Source organism: Filicampus tigris, chromosome 10, assembly GCF_054856515.1.
Source record: "Filicampus tigris isolate MCC_2025a chromosome 10, RoL_Ftig_1.0, whole genome shotgun sequence".
In the NCBI taxonomy this organism is placed as follows: Eukaryota; Metazoa; Chordata; class Actinopteri; order Syngnathiformes; family Syngnathidae; genus Filicampus; species Filicampus tigris.
In genome coordinates, this window is record NC_141226.1 from 5,274,890 (window position 1) to 5,291,233 (window position 16,344).

At 41.7% G+C, this 16,344-nt stretch overlaps 1 protein-coding gene across 5 annotated transcripts in view; it reads left to right on the plus strand.

Moving 5' to 3' along the window:
- The window catches only part of chd7 (chromodomain helicase DNA binding protein 7), a 105,661-nt gene that overhangs the window by 53,857 nt on the left and 35,460 nt on the right, over positions 1 to 16,344 (plus strand). For all 5 annotated transcript variants that reach the window (XM_086042691.1, XM_086042687.1, XM_086042690.1 and 2 more), the window contains 7 exons: positions 7,756 to 7,900; positions 8,174 to 8,305; positions 10,216 to 10,281; positions 13,957 to 14,012; positions 14,654 to 14,768; positions 15,060 to 15,143; positions 15,241 to 15,378. In XM_086042691.1, coding sequence (XP_085898817.1) covers positions 7,756 to 7,900; positions 8,174 to 8,305; positions 10,216 to 10,281; positions 13,957 to 14,012; positions 14,654 to 14,768; positions 15,060 to 15,143; positions 15,241 to 15,378 — 736 coding nt within the window. The remainder of the gene's footprint in view (positions 1 to 7,755; positions 7,901 to 8,173; positions 8,306 to 10,215; positions 10,282 to 13,956; positions 14,013 to 14,653; positions 14,769 to 15,059; positions 15,144 to 15,240; positions 15,379 to 16,344) is intronic.

A 16,344-nucleotide genomic window follows, 5' to 3' on the forward strand; every position in this document is an offset into this window, starting at 1 on the left:
AGTTGGCTCAGATGTACAGATTCTGCCCTATATATGCAAACTTTATTGACTTATGTAAACGTTCGCTATGACAAAAGTAAATCTCTTATCGTTTAGCTAACGTTTTGTGCCTCAAACGGTGTCAATAACGGAGCTATTTCCGTGTTTGTTCAAACAACATGCCTACCTGCTGGTTGCATCTTTGATTGGCTGAATATGTGTGGCCCGAAGTTCACATAACCTGTACTGACTGATGAAAGCGAATTAAAGCGATTTTAAAATTCAATAACACACACACACACACACACACACACTGTAGCTAGTTCTTACTTTTTATGTAAATAAAATGGTTTTCTGACTTTCTACCAGTCAAAAAGAAAACTACACAAACGCTACTACTTTGCGATTGGATGGTCGTGGGTTCCGAACTCTGAACTTCCGCCTCCCAGCACAGCGCAAACGCTTTCCGCTCCCACGAGGGTAAAAATAGATTATCTTCCGGGCTCACATACACACTATGGCAGCACAGCACGACTCCGGAGTGAACAAGGTTATGTTTGCTGTAATGTCTTGTTTCGTGGATCCGATCAACAACATTGATATAGTGCAGAAATTATGACAGTCGATCACCGATTTTGCATGAATTGCAAAATATCAACCGATTCGATGCACTCGATCAGATCAGTGTAAAGTCTAATAAAGGCATGTCCAGCTCCGGTCGTCGAGGGCAGCTATTCTGCCTGTTTTAAATGTCTCCCTCGTGCGACACACCTAATTCAAATGATCACCAAGCGCTGAAGAAGCCCCACTATCCTGATCATTTGAATCAGGAAACGTGTAAAACATGCAGCACAGAGGACCGGATTTGGACACCCCCGGTCAAATGGCTGCATACATTACATACAAATTGTGAATGCTTTATGGCCAGAACCATCCAAGGAGAGCATTGCAATATGGTTTACCCCCCCCCCCCCCTCCCCCCCCCCAGTCTTTCATGGAATGTGATTTGTTTTGTTTGTCGATTCATTTTACACTGGCATTTGCCCAAGATGTTCAGTATCTTCACATGACGCGTGGCGTTGCTGACTTTTTGGGTCAGAAAACATGGGAAAAAGTGGAGATGGGAATATTTGCATGTTAAATTCAGAGGTGGTTTCATTGTGAAGGTGGAAACTTGATCGGACAGAGGAATGTCAGGACAGCCCCCCATTTTTCTCTCCTTTCTCTACCTTCAGTCTCACCCCCTTTCCTTCTTTTTTCTCCTTCCTTACGGGCTCTATTATCCTGAGGAAGAGGGAGAGCCAAAGCTGCAGGCAAGGGTCAACGCTGGGGGAGGTGGACTTATGCGTATGCATGCATCGGCCACTGGCAAAGAAAGGGGGAGGAGCGACGGGGTGGCGTAGGTTGCTAGTGAGGCGATGAGGGTGCAGGCGTTTTTTGTATGTGAACTGGGGGAGGGATTTTTTTTTTTTTCTTTGTGGCAGAAAATGGCGTCTAATGATAATGAAGGCCATGCTGCTGACCACTCCTCAGCCACAGATCAGTGTAGGCAGAGGAAATGTGGGGGTGGGAGAGCTGAGTGAGTGAGTGAGCGTGCGCGCGCGTGTATGTGTGTGTTGGTAAACTAGCTATTATCTGTTTTCAGGCTTTCCTCCATCTTGAGTGGCGGCCCGCAGCTCCCAGGTTAATTTAGCATGATAATGGCTGCCGACCATTCACTGCTACTCTAAAATGGTGAACCAACATCAGCCAACCATCATCCCTTTATTCGTCTTTTGCACCACTCAATTTTACTGCCAGCTTCATATCTTCTCCTTTCTCCTTATGATTCCACTCCTCTATTTTAGAAGTATTTTTTTCTGAATATCATATCGTGTCATTTAATTGACATCTTAAAAAGGTGGACTTTTGCCATCAACATACTAAATACGTTGAGCTGTTCATACTAGTGTTGTACGATATAGACAATTTTATATCCAGATATAGTTAATTTTACCTCTCTGTAATGATGAGGACATTGCTATGGCAAAATAACTGTCATGTAATCAGTTATTTTGCCATAGCAATGTCCTCATCATTGACAGTGTCAATGTCTTTATTTTTTAGGGTTTTTTTTCCAGTTCATTTTCAGTGCTGAATATATTGTTGTTTGCTGTTCAAGGTACCGTTCTAGCATGTCATAGCTGTAATTCCAGTGGGTGGAAATTTCTTGAATGAGTGCATGTTTTGGAATATTAACCCATTAAGGATGGGCGCGCATAACCGCGTTTCTAGCACTAAAGCCGGGAGCGCTGTTGCGTGTTTCTCCCTTTACAGCCAGGAGAGCGTATATGTCATTTTCTTTTTTGAATCCAATTCTCGGTCTCTTAGCCAGTTAAATGCATCAGAATATACATGTGACGTTGTCGAACAGTAGATCAAGGGCATCGAGCACACAGCTCCAAGCAGAGAGAATAGAGGAAACTTGTGCGGATTTGTTTTGAGGGGGCACGGTGGCCCCAGCATTTAGCCGGCCTAGGATTAAACATTCCCCTGACAATGCGCAACTTTTTTATTTCACCAACCAATCTTCGGACCACATGTGTGCCAAACAGTGTATGGAGAGTAATTCATATGGCTCACAGTTCAAAGATGATCTTTTTGCACCCACCAAAGTGGCCAGTTGGAGTTACGATTTCACAGGCCACAGCTGTAATTCATCTGTGGTTGGTGGATTGGTCAAGCCCTGCATACAAAACACCAACAATTTTGAAAATTGGATGCTATGCATCAAAGAAATTGATTTGATTTTGTCAAAAAAAATCGTCTTTGGGGAATGTTTTTGTGTGATCTCTGGTTAAAAAAAAACACCTTCAATTTTGAGTATAATTCCATCGTTTCTCAACATATCCTCGACCCTTTCATTTTGTCTGCAACTCGGGGAACCCCTTGTCCAACTGACTGACAAATTTCAGTTAAAAATATCCACCAGTAAGCTTGTTTAGGCCAAAACTTGCTAGGGATACTCCTGACAATACTCGCAGGAATCCATGACTAGTTGTGTTGAATGAATAGCAACAGGATAAGGTTAGACAGGCTTATTGTGCTTTCTACCATCTAATGGTACATGATTTAATTGGTCTGCTTTTCACTATATGTCAATGGCATAGATAGATGTCCAAATATATACTTATAATAGAAAATATTGGGACAAATTAAGTAAAAATGGATGTTTCTCTGCGGCCCCAAAGATGATCTCATCGGCACACTAGACTGCCATGGCACCCTGGTTGACAATCACTGGTCTACACAAATGGTTGATTCATGTGTTGTTGTAGTAAATAAATCATAGTAACTGAACTTCTACAACAAACCTTGACTTTTTTCGTGGCAAATGGTGTCTGCTTATAGCCTGTTGTTGCAAACTGAAAGAGAATCAGGTGTTTTACTTTGCAGAGTCAGCTCAGTTCACTCCTTTGACCTTCTCTCTCTCTCTCTCCTGTTCGCTCGCACCGCCTCTCTGTCTACTTGTCTCAGGAAGTACAACTATAAATAACCCAGCTCTTAGCTGCCACACCCTTCCCTATGTGTGTGTGTGTGTGTGTGCTATCGTGCATGCGTGTGTTTGTGTGGTGCGGATTTTGTTTGCACTATATACACCCATACACACATTCTGGTACCTTGCTCTACATGTGTACATGCGTGTGTGTGCGCCATGCGCTCACAAATACCACACTCTTTACAGTGTGTTGTTACCATTGTTAGTGTTTTCTTTTTGCAAGAGTGAATGTATATAGGTCATTGTATCGTTCAGCAAATCAGCTGTTGTCCATTAACTGACCCCACCCCCCCCCCCCCCCCACCATAAAGCTTCTCTACAACCACACATTGTGCTACAATTTTGGGCTGGCCTTCTTTCTCCTTCCCTAATTTGCAAGGAAAATTTCAGCTTCATGCACTCTGTACTCGTAGAGCAGGGGTGTCAAATTCATTTTTGTCGCCGGCCACATAATAGTTATGGTGTCCCATGGGGGGCCGTTACGACTGTGAACCCATAGAAATGTATGATCACCTTATATTATCACACAACATATTGATGGATAACTAGTTTTGAAATCAGAAGCCAATAAATAGTTTGTTCGACTCTTCAATTTATTTTAAGAGGGATTGGTGGCAAATATTTGCAATATCTCATATAAAATGATGTCGCGGGCCGGATCTGGCCCCAAGCCTTGAGTTTGACACTTGTACCTTAGAGGGTCAGTATTGGTGAATGCTGTAGTGGTGTAAGACCATGGATATACATGTGGCTAAATGAATAGTAGGGCGAAAGGACGTTACATCGTAATTGCTTTGTCCCAAAAGTACAAAACCTAGGACTGGGCAATTAATCGAAATTTAATCATGATTTTGATTTTGGCTTCTCACTTTAATAAAAACAGAGCTGCCAACTGTAACGGCTTGCCCTTTTTTTTTTACGAAAATCACAGAACACTTCCTTGTTCTACCCTTAAAATGGATTTCGTAGGATACTTACAAAAAAACATGCATCACATTGCTCGAACAGGTTGGGAACAAGCAAAAATACATTGTAGATGTTTGCTATAGTTTTGACACCACATCACAGACCTTCTTCCTTTGGTGGCTCCAGTGATGTGCTCACTCTTGGGCAGGGGAAGCTAAGAGACGAGTCTGACTTGAGGCTAATTCCAATCGCAGGGAGCCCTAACAGCAGCAAGGAACAACGGCAGCGACGCAAAGTGAAGCTTCATCACCAAATTATGATGTCCAATAATATGCAGACAACTTTGTGCTAACATTAACTTTATTCTTCATCAAATAACAAACTCCATGACACTGCACTGTTGTTACTAGCATAATTGATACTTTTTGGAATACGTCAAATGGCTAATGGTGAGAGATCATTTGTTTTCATTTCGGTCTTTGAAGATACAATGTCTTCACATGAAAACCACTAGTGGCACAAAAAAAATTGGGGACCCCTGCCTTTATTTAAAAAAAAAAAGTATTTATATACGCAGGCCTGGTTTTATTAATCTGTACGTTCAGGCGAATTCCTGCTGTGCCGGACTGCAATGAACATGGTTAGGACCGCTACTCCAGCCTGCCCATTACTTCCTAACGGCCACCGGATCCATTTTGATATCAGTAAATTTAGTACATCCATAAGACTTGCATCCGATAACCGAATTGTCATACTTGTCATAATTGTATTGCCAAAGCGTTGACCGAAATGTTGAACGTTGCCCATGATGGCTACGCAGCGCAAGAAGAATTACAACATAGATCCATCCACTTGTCCATGCCCAGACCGTTTGTATATCAAAAATAGTACGGAAATACAAGTAATTTTTGTACAAAAATGTTGTACGTAATTCGAATTGTATGTAAAAATGGGCATTCGTTACTCGACTTTTGTGCTCTAACTCTCCTCTTATTTGCTTGTAATTGTGACACAAATTCTAACGCCATTCAACTCACAGAATGCCTTGCAGTGTATCGCGATACGCATTGATATTGATTCTTCTCTAATTGTTTGTATTATTACACACTTAAGAATTTTGCATATATATTTTGTGACTTGACAAGTGATCTATATTTCATTGTTGTACAGTGCACCCAAACTTTGCACAATGTTTGCAAATCTTGGCTTTAAGATTGTGTCCAGGAATGAAATCAGACACAGGGACTGCAATTTACTTTTTCCAAAAATGTATTCACACTACAAGATTTTGTGCACCGAACAGAGGTCACAGTTGAACTTAGATCATGTTAAAATAGTGCTGTTGTAACAGTACAGTGGCACCTTGAGTTACAAACGCCCCTTCGTAACTAGTAATTCCATAACATTCTCGTAGAAAAATTACCTTTAATGTTTTAGGGGTCTTGGCATGGACGAATGGATGTTGTGCCATGTTGTGTTTCTTCTCACACTGTATAACCATCATTGGCAGTGAGCATAATGAACTGTACACAATGCATTGCCATAAACTTAAAAATTAGTTGTATCTCTCCGTGGCTTAAATTCAGAACTTGAGGTTCCACCGTACGTTTTGTGATACCAGACTTGGCCAAAATGATCATCACTTTCTTTCATTTTAATTGCACTCGTAAATTTAATATTTTCATGAATTTTTATAGGTACAATTCTATTTGATCTCACCTTACTATTTAAACCCAATTATTTCATTGTACAACTTTCATGGTAGATATACAGTAGCATAAACAATTGGAGGATGCCTGGTGGATACATTGTTGCCATCTAGAACCATGCATTTACATTTTAAGCGGGAACCCATAGGCGAGAGACATTTTAGCAGAAGATGAAGTGTGATTGGGTGATGTCTGAAGAAGTTGGGGAAGCAAGACCTAGCAAGGAGGGAGCGAAGCAGCCAAGTAGAGAAGTGTGTGCGCGTGCGTGCATGTGGTGTGTGGCCAGATGGCTCCAGCGTGTGGCAACCAGCCAGAGGAACAGGTGCAGGTCACATGACCATCCGTTACCACGGAGATGGTTATTGCTCTTGGCATGAGGATGAAAGGAGAAGGGCCCCAGGGACAGCAAGGGAGTGGGCAAGCAGGAGGGACTAGTGGAGAGGCACAGAGCAGGAGAGGGAGAGATGCACATTCATGCTGTGATGCAGAAGGGCAGGCTCGAGATACAGTATGTCATTTGCATTGTGGCCCGGATGATGAAACTCGGCGCATACAATTCACTTGGCACCCAGTTCTGATTTCGAGTGTTTGTTGATATACTTCAGAAACCTAAAAATGACACTATTACCTTGTTTTTTTCAAAGACTCCATGTCGTTCAGCATCATTTAAAGGTCCATCCATCCATCCGTTGTCCATACCGCTTATAAATGGGTTAAATGTAGCTTACGTCGTTACTGAAACGAGCCTGTTTTCTTATGTTGCGTACTTAGCACAAACACATTCAATCTCCAACAATTGAAGGATGTCTGGGAGGATACATTGTGGTCATGTGTCATCACGCCTGTCTATTTTAACTTATTTTTGCAACCAGAAGGCACTATTTAGTTGAACTGTGACACCTCCTAGCCAAGAGCTGAAGTGTCTGAGTTTATTTGACCAAGTGGTCGAACAACAGTAATGTGCTGCTCAGTGGAAAACTGTCAGGGTTTTTTTTTTTGCAGTTCTAAATCATGTTGAGAAGTTTAAATGTGCATTTAAGCCAATTAGCTTTTGCCTTTCCTATTCTTTTGTCAAGAACTGTCCCGCTTCTGTTACAACTGATTTTGAATGTCTGCAGTGCTGCGTGTGCACGTGCTGAAGTGCATGGCACATGAGTGTCCTCTGGACTTCCTGTATAGTGCGTGTCCACTACACTACACACACGCGCACACACGCACACAGTTCCTCTTTCTTTCCATGCCAGAGATTAGAGGAAGCATGGGAGCCTCTCAGCCTCACCCCTCCCTTTTGCTCTCTCTGGGCCCTCATGTGCTTCCTCTCTGCTTGCATCTCTCCATCTTGCTCCCTCCACCCACTTGCAGTCTTTCATCATATTAACCCCCTGTGTTCCAGAGCCTGAGGCACATTAATGATTTCTAAATGGATAAATCAAACATGGCGACTGCCCTGGGACAGGCACACACACACACACACACACACGCACGCACACACTTTGGTAGTTAAGGGCCATAGACTGACCAAAAAGCAACCTAATTTTAATTATTTTGTTTATAATTTTTCTCCAGAAAGGATTTACTTTTTTCTCTCTACCCCCCAACACACACACACAAATATCCCTGCAGCAGTAAGAAGGCGGAGTCCGAAGATGGCGCCATTTCTGCCAAGAAGGATTCCAAGAGGAAGCGACAGTCATCAGTCAGTGAAGATGTGGAGGCGAAGTCTCCGCCTCCCTCGCCTTTAGAAGAGGAGGATGAGGATGGTGTGCAGGTACAGAACTACTTGAAAACCTATTTAGATTGGCGGTCATGCAGCCCCTTATGGAACAGAATTCTGAATCGTTTCAAGTGTGTGTTTAACCATGGATGGTTTTGAGAAGCTCTGACTGTTCCTCTCTGATATACTATAATGTACACCATGTGATACCTATGTTCACAACAAACTGTTACCTTTAACTCATACTGTATAAAGTTCAAGGGGGTGGGATGGTTAAAAAGACATTATGAAGCAAACACTTCACACCTTTCCTTTTCTGCACATCAGAAGCGGCGCTCCAGCCGACAAGTGAAAAGGAAGCGGTATACAGAGGATCTGGAGTTCCGAATCTCCGAAGATGATGACAGTGGAGACGATTCACCCGCACCGAAGTCCCCATCATCATCAACACAGCTGCAGGTACAGTGTGGGTGTATCTGGGTGTCGCACTAAAGCCTGTGTTGGGCATGTTACTTAGAAAAAGTAATTGTAGTTACAAGTTACGGCTTACACAAAGTAAGAGTTACTAGCCCAGTTGCTGTTTTGAAGAATTACTCAGCAAAGTAATTCCAATATTTTTCTGTTATGTTCTATTATCTGTAGTGTAAAAGATGTTTTATAGTAGCTCAATGAAGAATTAAAACATATTTTTGAACATTTGGCATTTATTTGAACTCAACTTGCCACATCTGTAGAAATAGAAATGTTTATAGAATTAGATAATGAAAATGATAATCACACACTGAATTTAAGTGCAAAGCTAAAACACACAAACTTAAATGTAAAAAGACAAAGGACAATCCGGCCATTAGGTAGTGCGCGCAGTTAGGTAGTGCTACTTGTATATTATTACACAATAAAGTTGAGCTCTTTATCCAACATTTAAGCATTCAGTAACAAATAAATTAAGCTTTAAGATAACTTATAATCGTGAATACTGTGCTAAATAGATGAATGAACTCCACCTTGATAGATCACGTGATGTTTACATCGATCTCCGCATGTCACACGGCTGTACCACGGCTGATCCGATTAACAGGCAGGAGCAAGTAAACGGACGATCGGAATAGATCACGTCACATGTAAACAGGTGACCATAGAGCTTCATCGGAATGCAATCATACCGAATGACAAAAAAAGTCTCCACGTAATCCCGGTTTATGATGTAAACGCATGCACACGTTCGAGCGCTCGGTCAGTGCGCTCATTGCTTGGGCATTAATATAGAATGAGGGATTCCTCTGTTGAAGTGCATGTAATTTATCTAACGGTAAACAATACATTTACATTAGTCACATGTGCAGGCTAAAATGATGAGTCCATGTAGCTTCGTAGTTGGTGGGTACATACAAATGACACTATTGATTTATAATCTCCTCAAATGCATCAGTGGGGAACGCGCTTGCTTGTCACCAATTAATTTACACTTGTTAAATTTCGATTTGAAGGTACGTCATTTTCACGCGCCACAATTGCTCACCCGTCCGTCACTCTCTCAACTCTTGAGAATCAGGTTCAGTGAGGCGACTTTACATCGGGCAAGGCAGACTAAGACCATTTTAGAAATATCTTTGGGCTCACCCTGAGTGTTTTCACATCGTTTGTGTGTCTGTGTTGCTCCAAAGCAATGTTCCCTCTCATTTTTCATGCGTCTGAGCATTCACGCAAACTCCCTGGGCCTTCCTTGGACCATAATGAGCAACATCAGACATGCACACAGTGGCTAAACCAGTATCACGTCTGTCCAAAACCTGCGATCGTAAGAAGTTACCCGATATACCTGTAGTTGTTACCAAAAAATTCAAACCACCTGTATATAAAAATAGAGGATATCCCTGAATTAGAGAGTTGTAACATGGATAAAATGAGCCCAGGTTTGTAACAATTGGTTAAGGATCAATGATTTTGTCACATTTTATGCATTGAATCAACCCAAATTGATTTCGGTTGTCCAGTTATAAATGTTACGGCAGAACCCCACACGCTTCATGTGTGCAGGCTTACACAGTTTTGTTGATCCTGCCCCAATCCCACCCTGTTGTAATGGAAAATCAAAGGTGGTGGTGTGGTGCCGGGTCAAGCGGAGTGGTGTGTTGCAGGGCTGTTTGGGTAGTAGAAAAGCATCATGACCTGTAAAATTTCAGAAAAATAAAAATAAAATCTTTTTGCCCCGATCCATGATCATCTGAAAATTACGTGATCGGGTCCAATTTCCGATCACGTGATCGGATCAGGAGATCCCCAATATCTAACCCTCTCTACCCCTACTCCATATTGTACATTTAACATGTCAAAGGCTTTATTAGGACGCAGTTATTTTTGGGTCCTAGGACGTAGCTGAAGCTGATGGGCCAGTTGTGGAGAAGATCATGGGTGTACGTACCACCAAGAAACAGGTAAGATAGATACAGACACATGCACACACTATCCCGCACACCCCATAATGATGCATAAATTACACAGAAAGATACTGGCTGAAATACGTTTTTCTGCAAGTGATTAGCTACCCTGTGGCTGGCCCAAACAATGAACACACATGCAGATTGACCACTATGTTATCACTTGCAGTGACAGTGACTTCATTTATTTTATTTTTTCATGTGTGCATGCATGTGTATTCATCTGACTGACAGTTTGACTGTATTTCTACACTAGGACTGGGCAATTATGACCCAAAGATAAAATTCTTTTCTATTTCTCCCCGTAAATATCAGACGACCAATTTTAATTGTTTTTTCCCTCGGTCCATTCATCCATCTTCTTCTGTTAATCCAAGGCTAGGTATAGCCTAATCAGGGAAACCCTAGATTTCCCTCTGCCTCACCCACTTCATCCAGCTCCTCCAGGGGCATCTTCTAGGCCATCTCTCCACTGTGTCCTGGGTCTTTCTTGAGCCCTCCTGAGGAATGAGGAGATTGACAGGCAAATAAATAGTTGTAGAATCTACACTGATGCGCTCTCTGTGCCCGACTGACTGAGGACCAATGCCTCTGATTTGGTGTTACTTTTTCTCATCCCAAACACCTCATACTTGGGTGTGAATCATTCTAATTATAATTGAAAAACGAGAGGCCTGATGAATCAAACAGAACCACGTTTGCAAAAATCAGTCACTTAATACCTGTGGCCACTAAACTGAATCCGCTCAACGTCTCCGCTGTTCCTAGAAATTCTTACCATAAAGGTTCTGAGCAAAATCGGTATGAAAGGACAACCTTGACAGAGACCAACTGGAAACTACGGTAATCCAATTTACTGGCAGAAAAGCAGACCAACTATGACTCCAGCCATACAGGGACCAATCTGGAACTCAACAGGACACCACGAGAGACATGGTCGAACGCCTTTTCCAATTCCACAAAGCACATGTAGGCTGTTTGGGCGGACGCTTATTTACCCTCTAGGACCCTGCTGGGGCAGTTGACCAACTGTTCCACAGCCAGGGCAAAATCCATGTTGCTCCTCCTGAATAGAAAATTTAAATTACAATGAGGTTATTCAAATCAAGTCTTGCTTTTTTTTCCCCCCCTTCTGAGATTTTCTTAAATTCTCCTTATCACAAACAAACGTTAAAACAGTTTTTGTTTTTGTTTTTCGTGCATTTTTTTTCCAAGCATTAACTTGCATGAACTTAATAGGAATAAAAAACATTTACACACAATGTGGAAATAAGTTCTTCCTCTTGGAAAATGTCATTTTTGTCAAAACATGTATGTAAACATGATCCTTAATAAATTAGGATTTTAAATATTCAACAATTTAACACAATAAATGAAACTGCATGGTCGGCTGGTGCTTTCATATCGTGTTGTATAGTGGTTGAAGTTGTATAGTGGTGTTGTATATAGGCGAGGCAAGGTGATTTGTGTCTCGGAAGCTCGGGCTGGAATGATACAAATAAGCGACAGCACCTGATAGCATGTTGAATGCTTTGACTGTATGATATGTCACGTACATATTTCTGGAATTAATAAAAAGAGTTAGCAGCCTAACAACCACTTCCCAGAAGCCTTTTATGCGCCTGGGTTCTCATACAGAAAGAAGGACGCAATGGTCTCCTTATTACCGCCAGTATTCTTAACATAAACAATATTTTTATGGCGGCTCGGTATGCGGTGAATGCCGACACGATTGTGACCAGGGTTCTTCCAAACCACGAAAACTCAATCCGAAATCTTTCCATGATCATTTTTATTGACAGGCAGCCGAGTGTCTTGTGACATAGACGTTCTCATCTGACTTCATCTCGTTTTGTAGTCTCCTTGCTTCTCAATATTCGAAAAATAATAAAACATGCAAACGGACATAAGTCGCATGTTCGTTTTGTGCATTTTTGCAAAATGTGCTTAAAAATTTTGAAACACTTGGATGGAGACCCCATATATGACCGCGTACCTTTTTTCACTTTATTTTGAGGTGACATTAAACAGACCACTCAACTCACCTGTATTTATAGAACACTTTAAAACAACCACTGTTGTATGCAAAGTGCTCTACATGGAGCAAAAATAAGTCATACAACAAAAAAGACAGTTCAATCAATAAATTAATAATCATGGTAAAAAGTACAACGGTAAAACCATAACACAAAGAAGCCAAAGAATAGAAGATACGTTTTAAAGATGGGCAGTTAAGGGGCTTGCCTAACATTTAGCGGAAGGTCATTCCAAAGTGAGCGACCTGCACTGGACAAGGCTTGCTCTCCTCTGAGCCATCGCTTAGTCCTCGTGCCTGATATCGTGCCTGCTGCAACAAAGGGACCTAGCAAAATAACTTGGGTCGGAAGTTTCCTGGTAAATGACTGCTTTCGCTCTGTAGAACTGTCTTGGCCAATGTTCACCGTGATTGACTGTTATTGCTGCCTTCTCCCGCTCCTTTCATGTTTCACAGAAACCAATGTTTTGCTCATGTTCATGATTTTTTTTTTTTAAATGGTCACTACAGGGGTTGGAGAAGTCACTAAATATATGTGATTGTTAGTGGAAGCGCATGTCAGCTGGGACGGGCTTTGTCCAACAGAATAAGCAAAGCAGATTATTTTATTTGTTTGTGTCACTTCCATCCCTATAGTACACCAAGCATTATTCAATCCAGATTGTTCTAAAGGAAGCCTGTCACTTGGCTAACACATTCATGCAGATATAGTAAGCAGCCAACTTTGCTTTTGCCGGCTGTCTTGCCAATGGGCTCTCTCCCGCACGCACTATCTCTGTCTCTCTCGCTGTCTTTCTCTCTCTCCCTCTCGCTCTGTCTCACTCTCTCTCACACACACACACACACACACAACTCCATTCAGATTTGACCCTAGGCTTGGCATACAGCCAAAACCACAATACGAGAGCAACGCCAGACACCAAGCTAGCATTTCCTCAGGCTGTATGTGTGAGTGTGATTGATGATTCATGGCATTACAGTAGTAGTGGTAGCAGCAGCATGGTGGAGTGTGTGCTTGTTTGTGTTAAATAAGTAATGCTTAATGAAAGAGCAGTTTCTTTCAAGGATTTATGTCTTCTTTCAAGCACAGTGAATATGAATGGAAGCAAATGTTGAGTCATGTTTAAACCACCTTTCTGTCGATCTTCTGTTTGTGCTAACTCCAAGCATTTATGTAGATAATTATGAAAGAAAAAAAAGAGTTGTCTGACCCTGTGTCAGTTCAAGTTCATTTAGAACAGGGGTCACCAAGTCCGGTCCTCAAGGGCACCTATCCTGCATGTTTTCCATCATTCCCCGCTGCAACACACCTGATTCAAACGATCAGCTCTTCAGCAAGCTTTTCAGAAGCCTGATAACGATACAGATCATTTGAAACAGGTGTGTTGTAGCAGGGAGAGATGGAAAACATGCAGGATAGGTGCCCTTGAGGACCGGACTTTGTGACCCCTGATTTAGAAGTAAATGACAAAACAACAAGCAACTCAAAGGCCTTAAGCCAGTTTGTGATTGTCAACCAGAATTACATTCATGTTGTCTTCATTTTGTGAACTTTACAGTTTTCTAAAATACTCTTCACATGTTCATCCATATTTTGTAGTAATATGTTTGGCTATTATTTTTACTTTGCCTTTTAGCTGGAGTCACTGGAGGAAGCCGAGATTGAAGAATTCTATGTCAAGTTCAAGGGCTTGTGAGTGACACACTTGGCATTTTTCTTCTACAACATTGAGACCAGCTTTTCTCACATGCTCTCTCTCACACTATATCCAGTTTATGCTGTACATGCTTTTCCATGTCTCCGTTCTTCAGTCATCTTTTACATTGTGCTCGACGCAAGTAACCTTTTTATGAAAATATAAGCATCTTTATTTGTAACAACTACTTCCCATTTAGACAACCGCAGATGGAATACAGTATGCCTTTAATCACACTTTGCACAATTGGCATGTAATGTATGATGTCATTTGCTTGGAGTTTTTGCGTTAAAAAATTTATAGTAGAACTATTTTTAAATATTACAAAATAAACAAGCGGTATTTTCACTAGAAACTCAATTTGGACGTAACTCTCCAAGATAAATTTGAGTAAACTTGCAGGGTGTTTGCAGAGTTTGGGCTTTGATACACGCAATGTAGTATCAGAGGAATTTCAAATGTTTTTGCGAATAAACCACATCTTTGAAAAACATCCGTATGTTAATTTGTTTCCTATCTGTCTAATACTCAAATTAGCTCCTGCATCACCCCCTGTATGAAATAGTTGGTAAATTTAAGTGATACTTGTCTCTGCCATTAAAACTTCAAAACAATGTTTTTTCTTTTTTTTTTTCAGTTCCTACCTCCATTGTCGTTGGGCAGAGTTAGGAGAACTGGAGAAAGACAAGAGAATACAGCAGAAGGTGAAAAGGTTCAAGGCCAAGCAACTTCTCAACACTTTTATCACCGAGGTAAGACTTGAATCTTGTCCGATAATCAGCCCCTCTACTGGCACTTGTTGTTCAATTCCAAGTGGCTAAGCCCAATTTAATACATACATCTTCGATATGACTGCCATGGCGTGCATCTGAGTTTTCACAGTGTAAATCCAGCCTTTTTGAAGTATTGTCAAATGTAATTTACTGACCGCAACAGTTATGTTTACCCTTACACACTTATCGTCTAGTTCATTTTTCCCCCCTTCCAAATTTAAGCAGTAACTGCAATATATCCAACAATAGTCATTCTTGGTTTCTGTCCAGATGGATGATGAGCCTTTTAACCCTGACTATGTGGAGGTAGATCGCGTCCTGGACATTTCAGAGAGCACAGATGAAAACGGAGAGGTACTTTGAGGTTCACTTGATGTTTTATGTGGGTTTGAAGCTCTCTTACATACATGCTTACCAAGCGCTCCCTCCCTTATTGTGTACATGTCTTCAGCGGGTGACCTTATATTTGGTGAAATGGTGTAGCCTACCCTACGAAGACTCAACCTGGGAACTAAAGGCGGATATTGACCAGTCAAAGATAGAGGAATATGAACATATTGCTGCACGCACACCCAACACTAACAAAGTGGTAAGTATCTCCCACTATATTGGTTAATCACCAGATGAAATCACCGTGTTTTTCTGTTTCAATAGGCAAATAGCCATGTATGTTATACATATACATTTGTATTTTTAATAAGTTTTGAATATGTAACATGGCAGTCTGTAACCTAAGGAGTTGCCACTCATAATGCCAAGTTGCCGATAATAGTGTGACCATCATGGATAGCATTGACACTGAGGAGCTCACCAAGCGCTGTAAAATATTTAATGTAATTGTAGGCCAGGATTACTTCACCCAATATCATTGTACTGGCATGTTGCACACTCATTCACTTGAAGTGAAAATGTGAAGTCTGCCTGAGGCTGAACCCACAACACTCTGTCACCAAGGCTCCTCCCAGGATGATGCCAGTGTTTGTGTGGGTTGGCCTGCCGCCTGCTCCTTCCTTCCTACAGATTTACAGCCCTCTTAACTGCTCTCCACGGGGGCACGTTCTTGTGGTCTTGCGCACACACACACACACGCCCCGCACTTGTGGCCTGGCCAAACCACTAACAGTGTGTTTAATGCTGAACAGAAACAGCTGTCTAGTTGTGGTCTTTCTGTCTCTTATTCCTCAACTTGTCCATCTCTTATAACTACTGCCTACTGCGTCTTCTAAATCAGTATTGTTCCAATGCTGCTGAATGAAGTTGCAAAACATTTTATCTAGGGATGCACCAAAAATTCTGCCACTCCAAATTTTTAGTACTAAAGTGCATTTTCGGTTTTGGGCCAGACGACTTTTGTCACGGAAACAGCATGGCCAAAACAGGATGTTGTGATAACACAAGCATGCGCCGAACGGCCGGCTGAACCGAGTAAAGGTGGTGCCTTGACATGGGGAAATGAGCAGGGAGCCGAAAATCCCCTACCGCACCAACTGGCCATTTGCCAGGGAAGAGAAAACTGCCTGGCCTCTGAGGATTGCCTCTCTGGCAACCGTGAAAG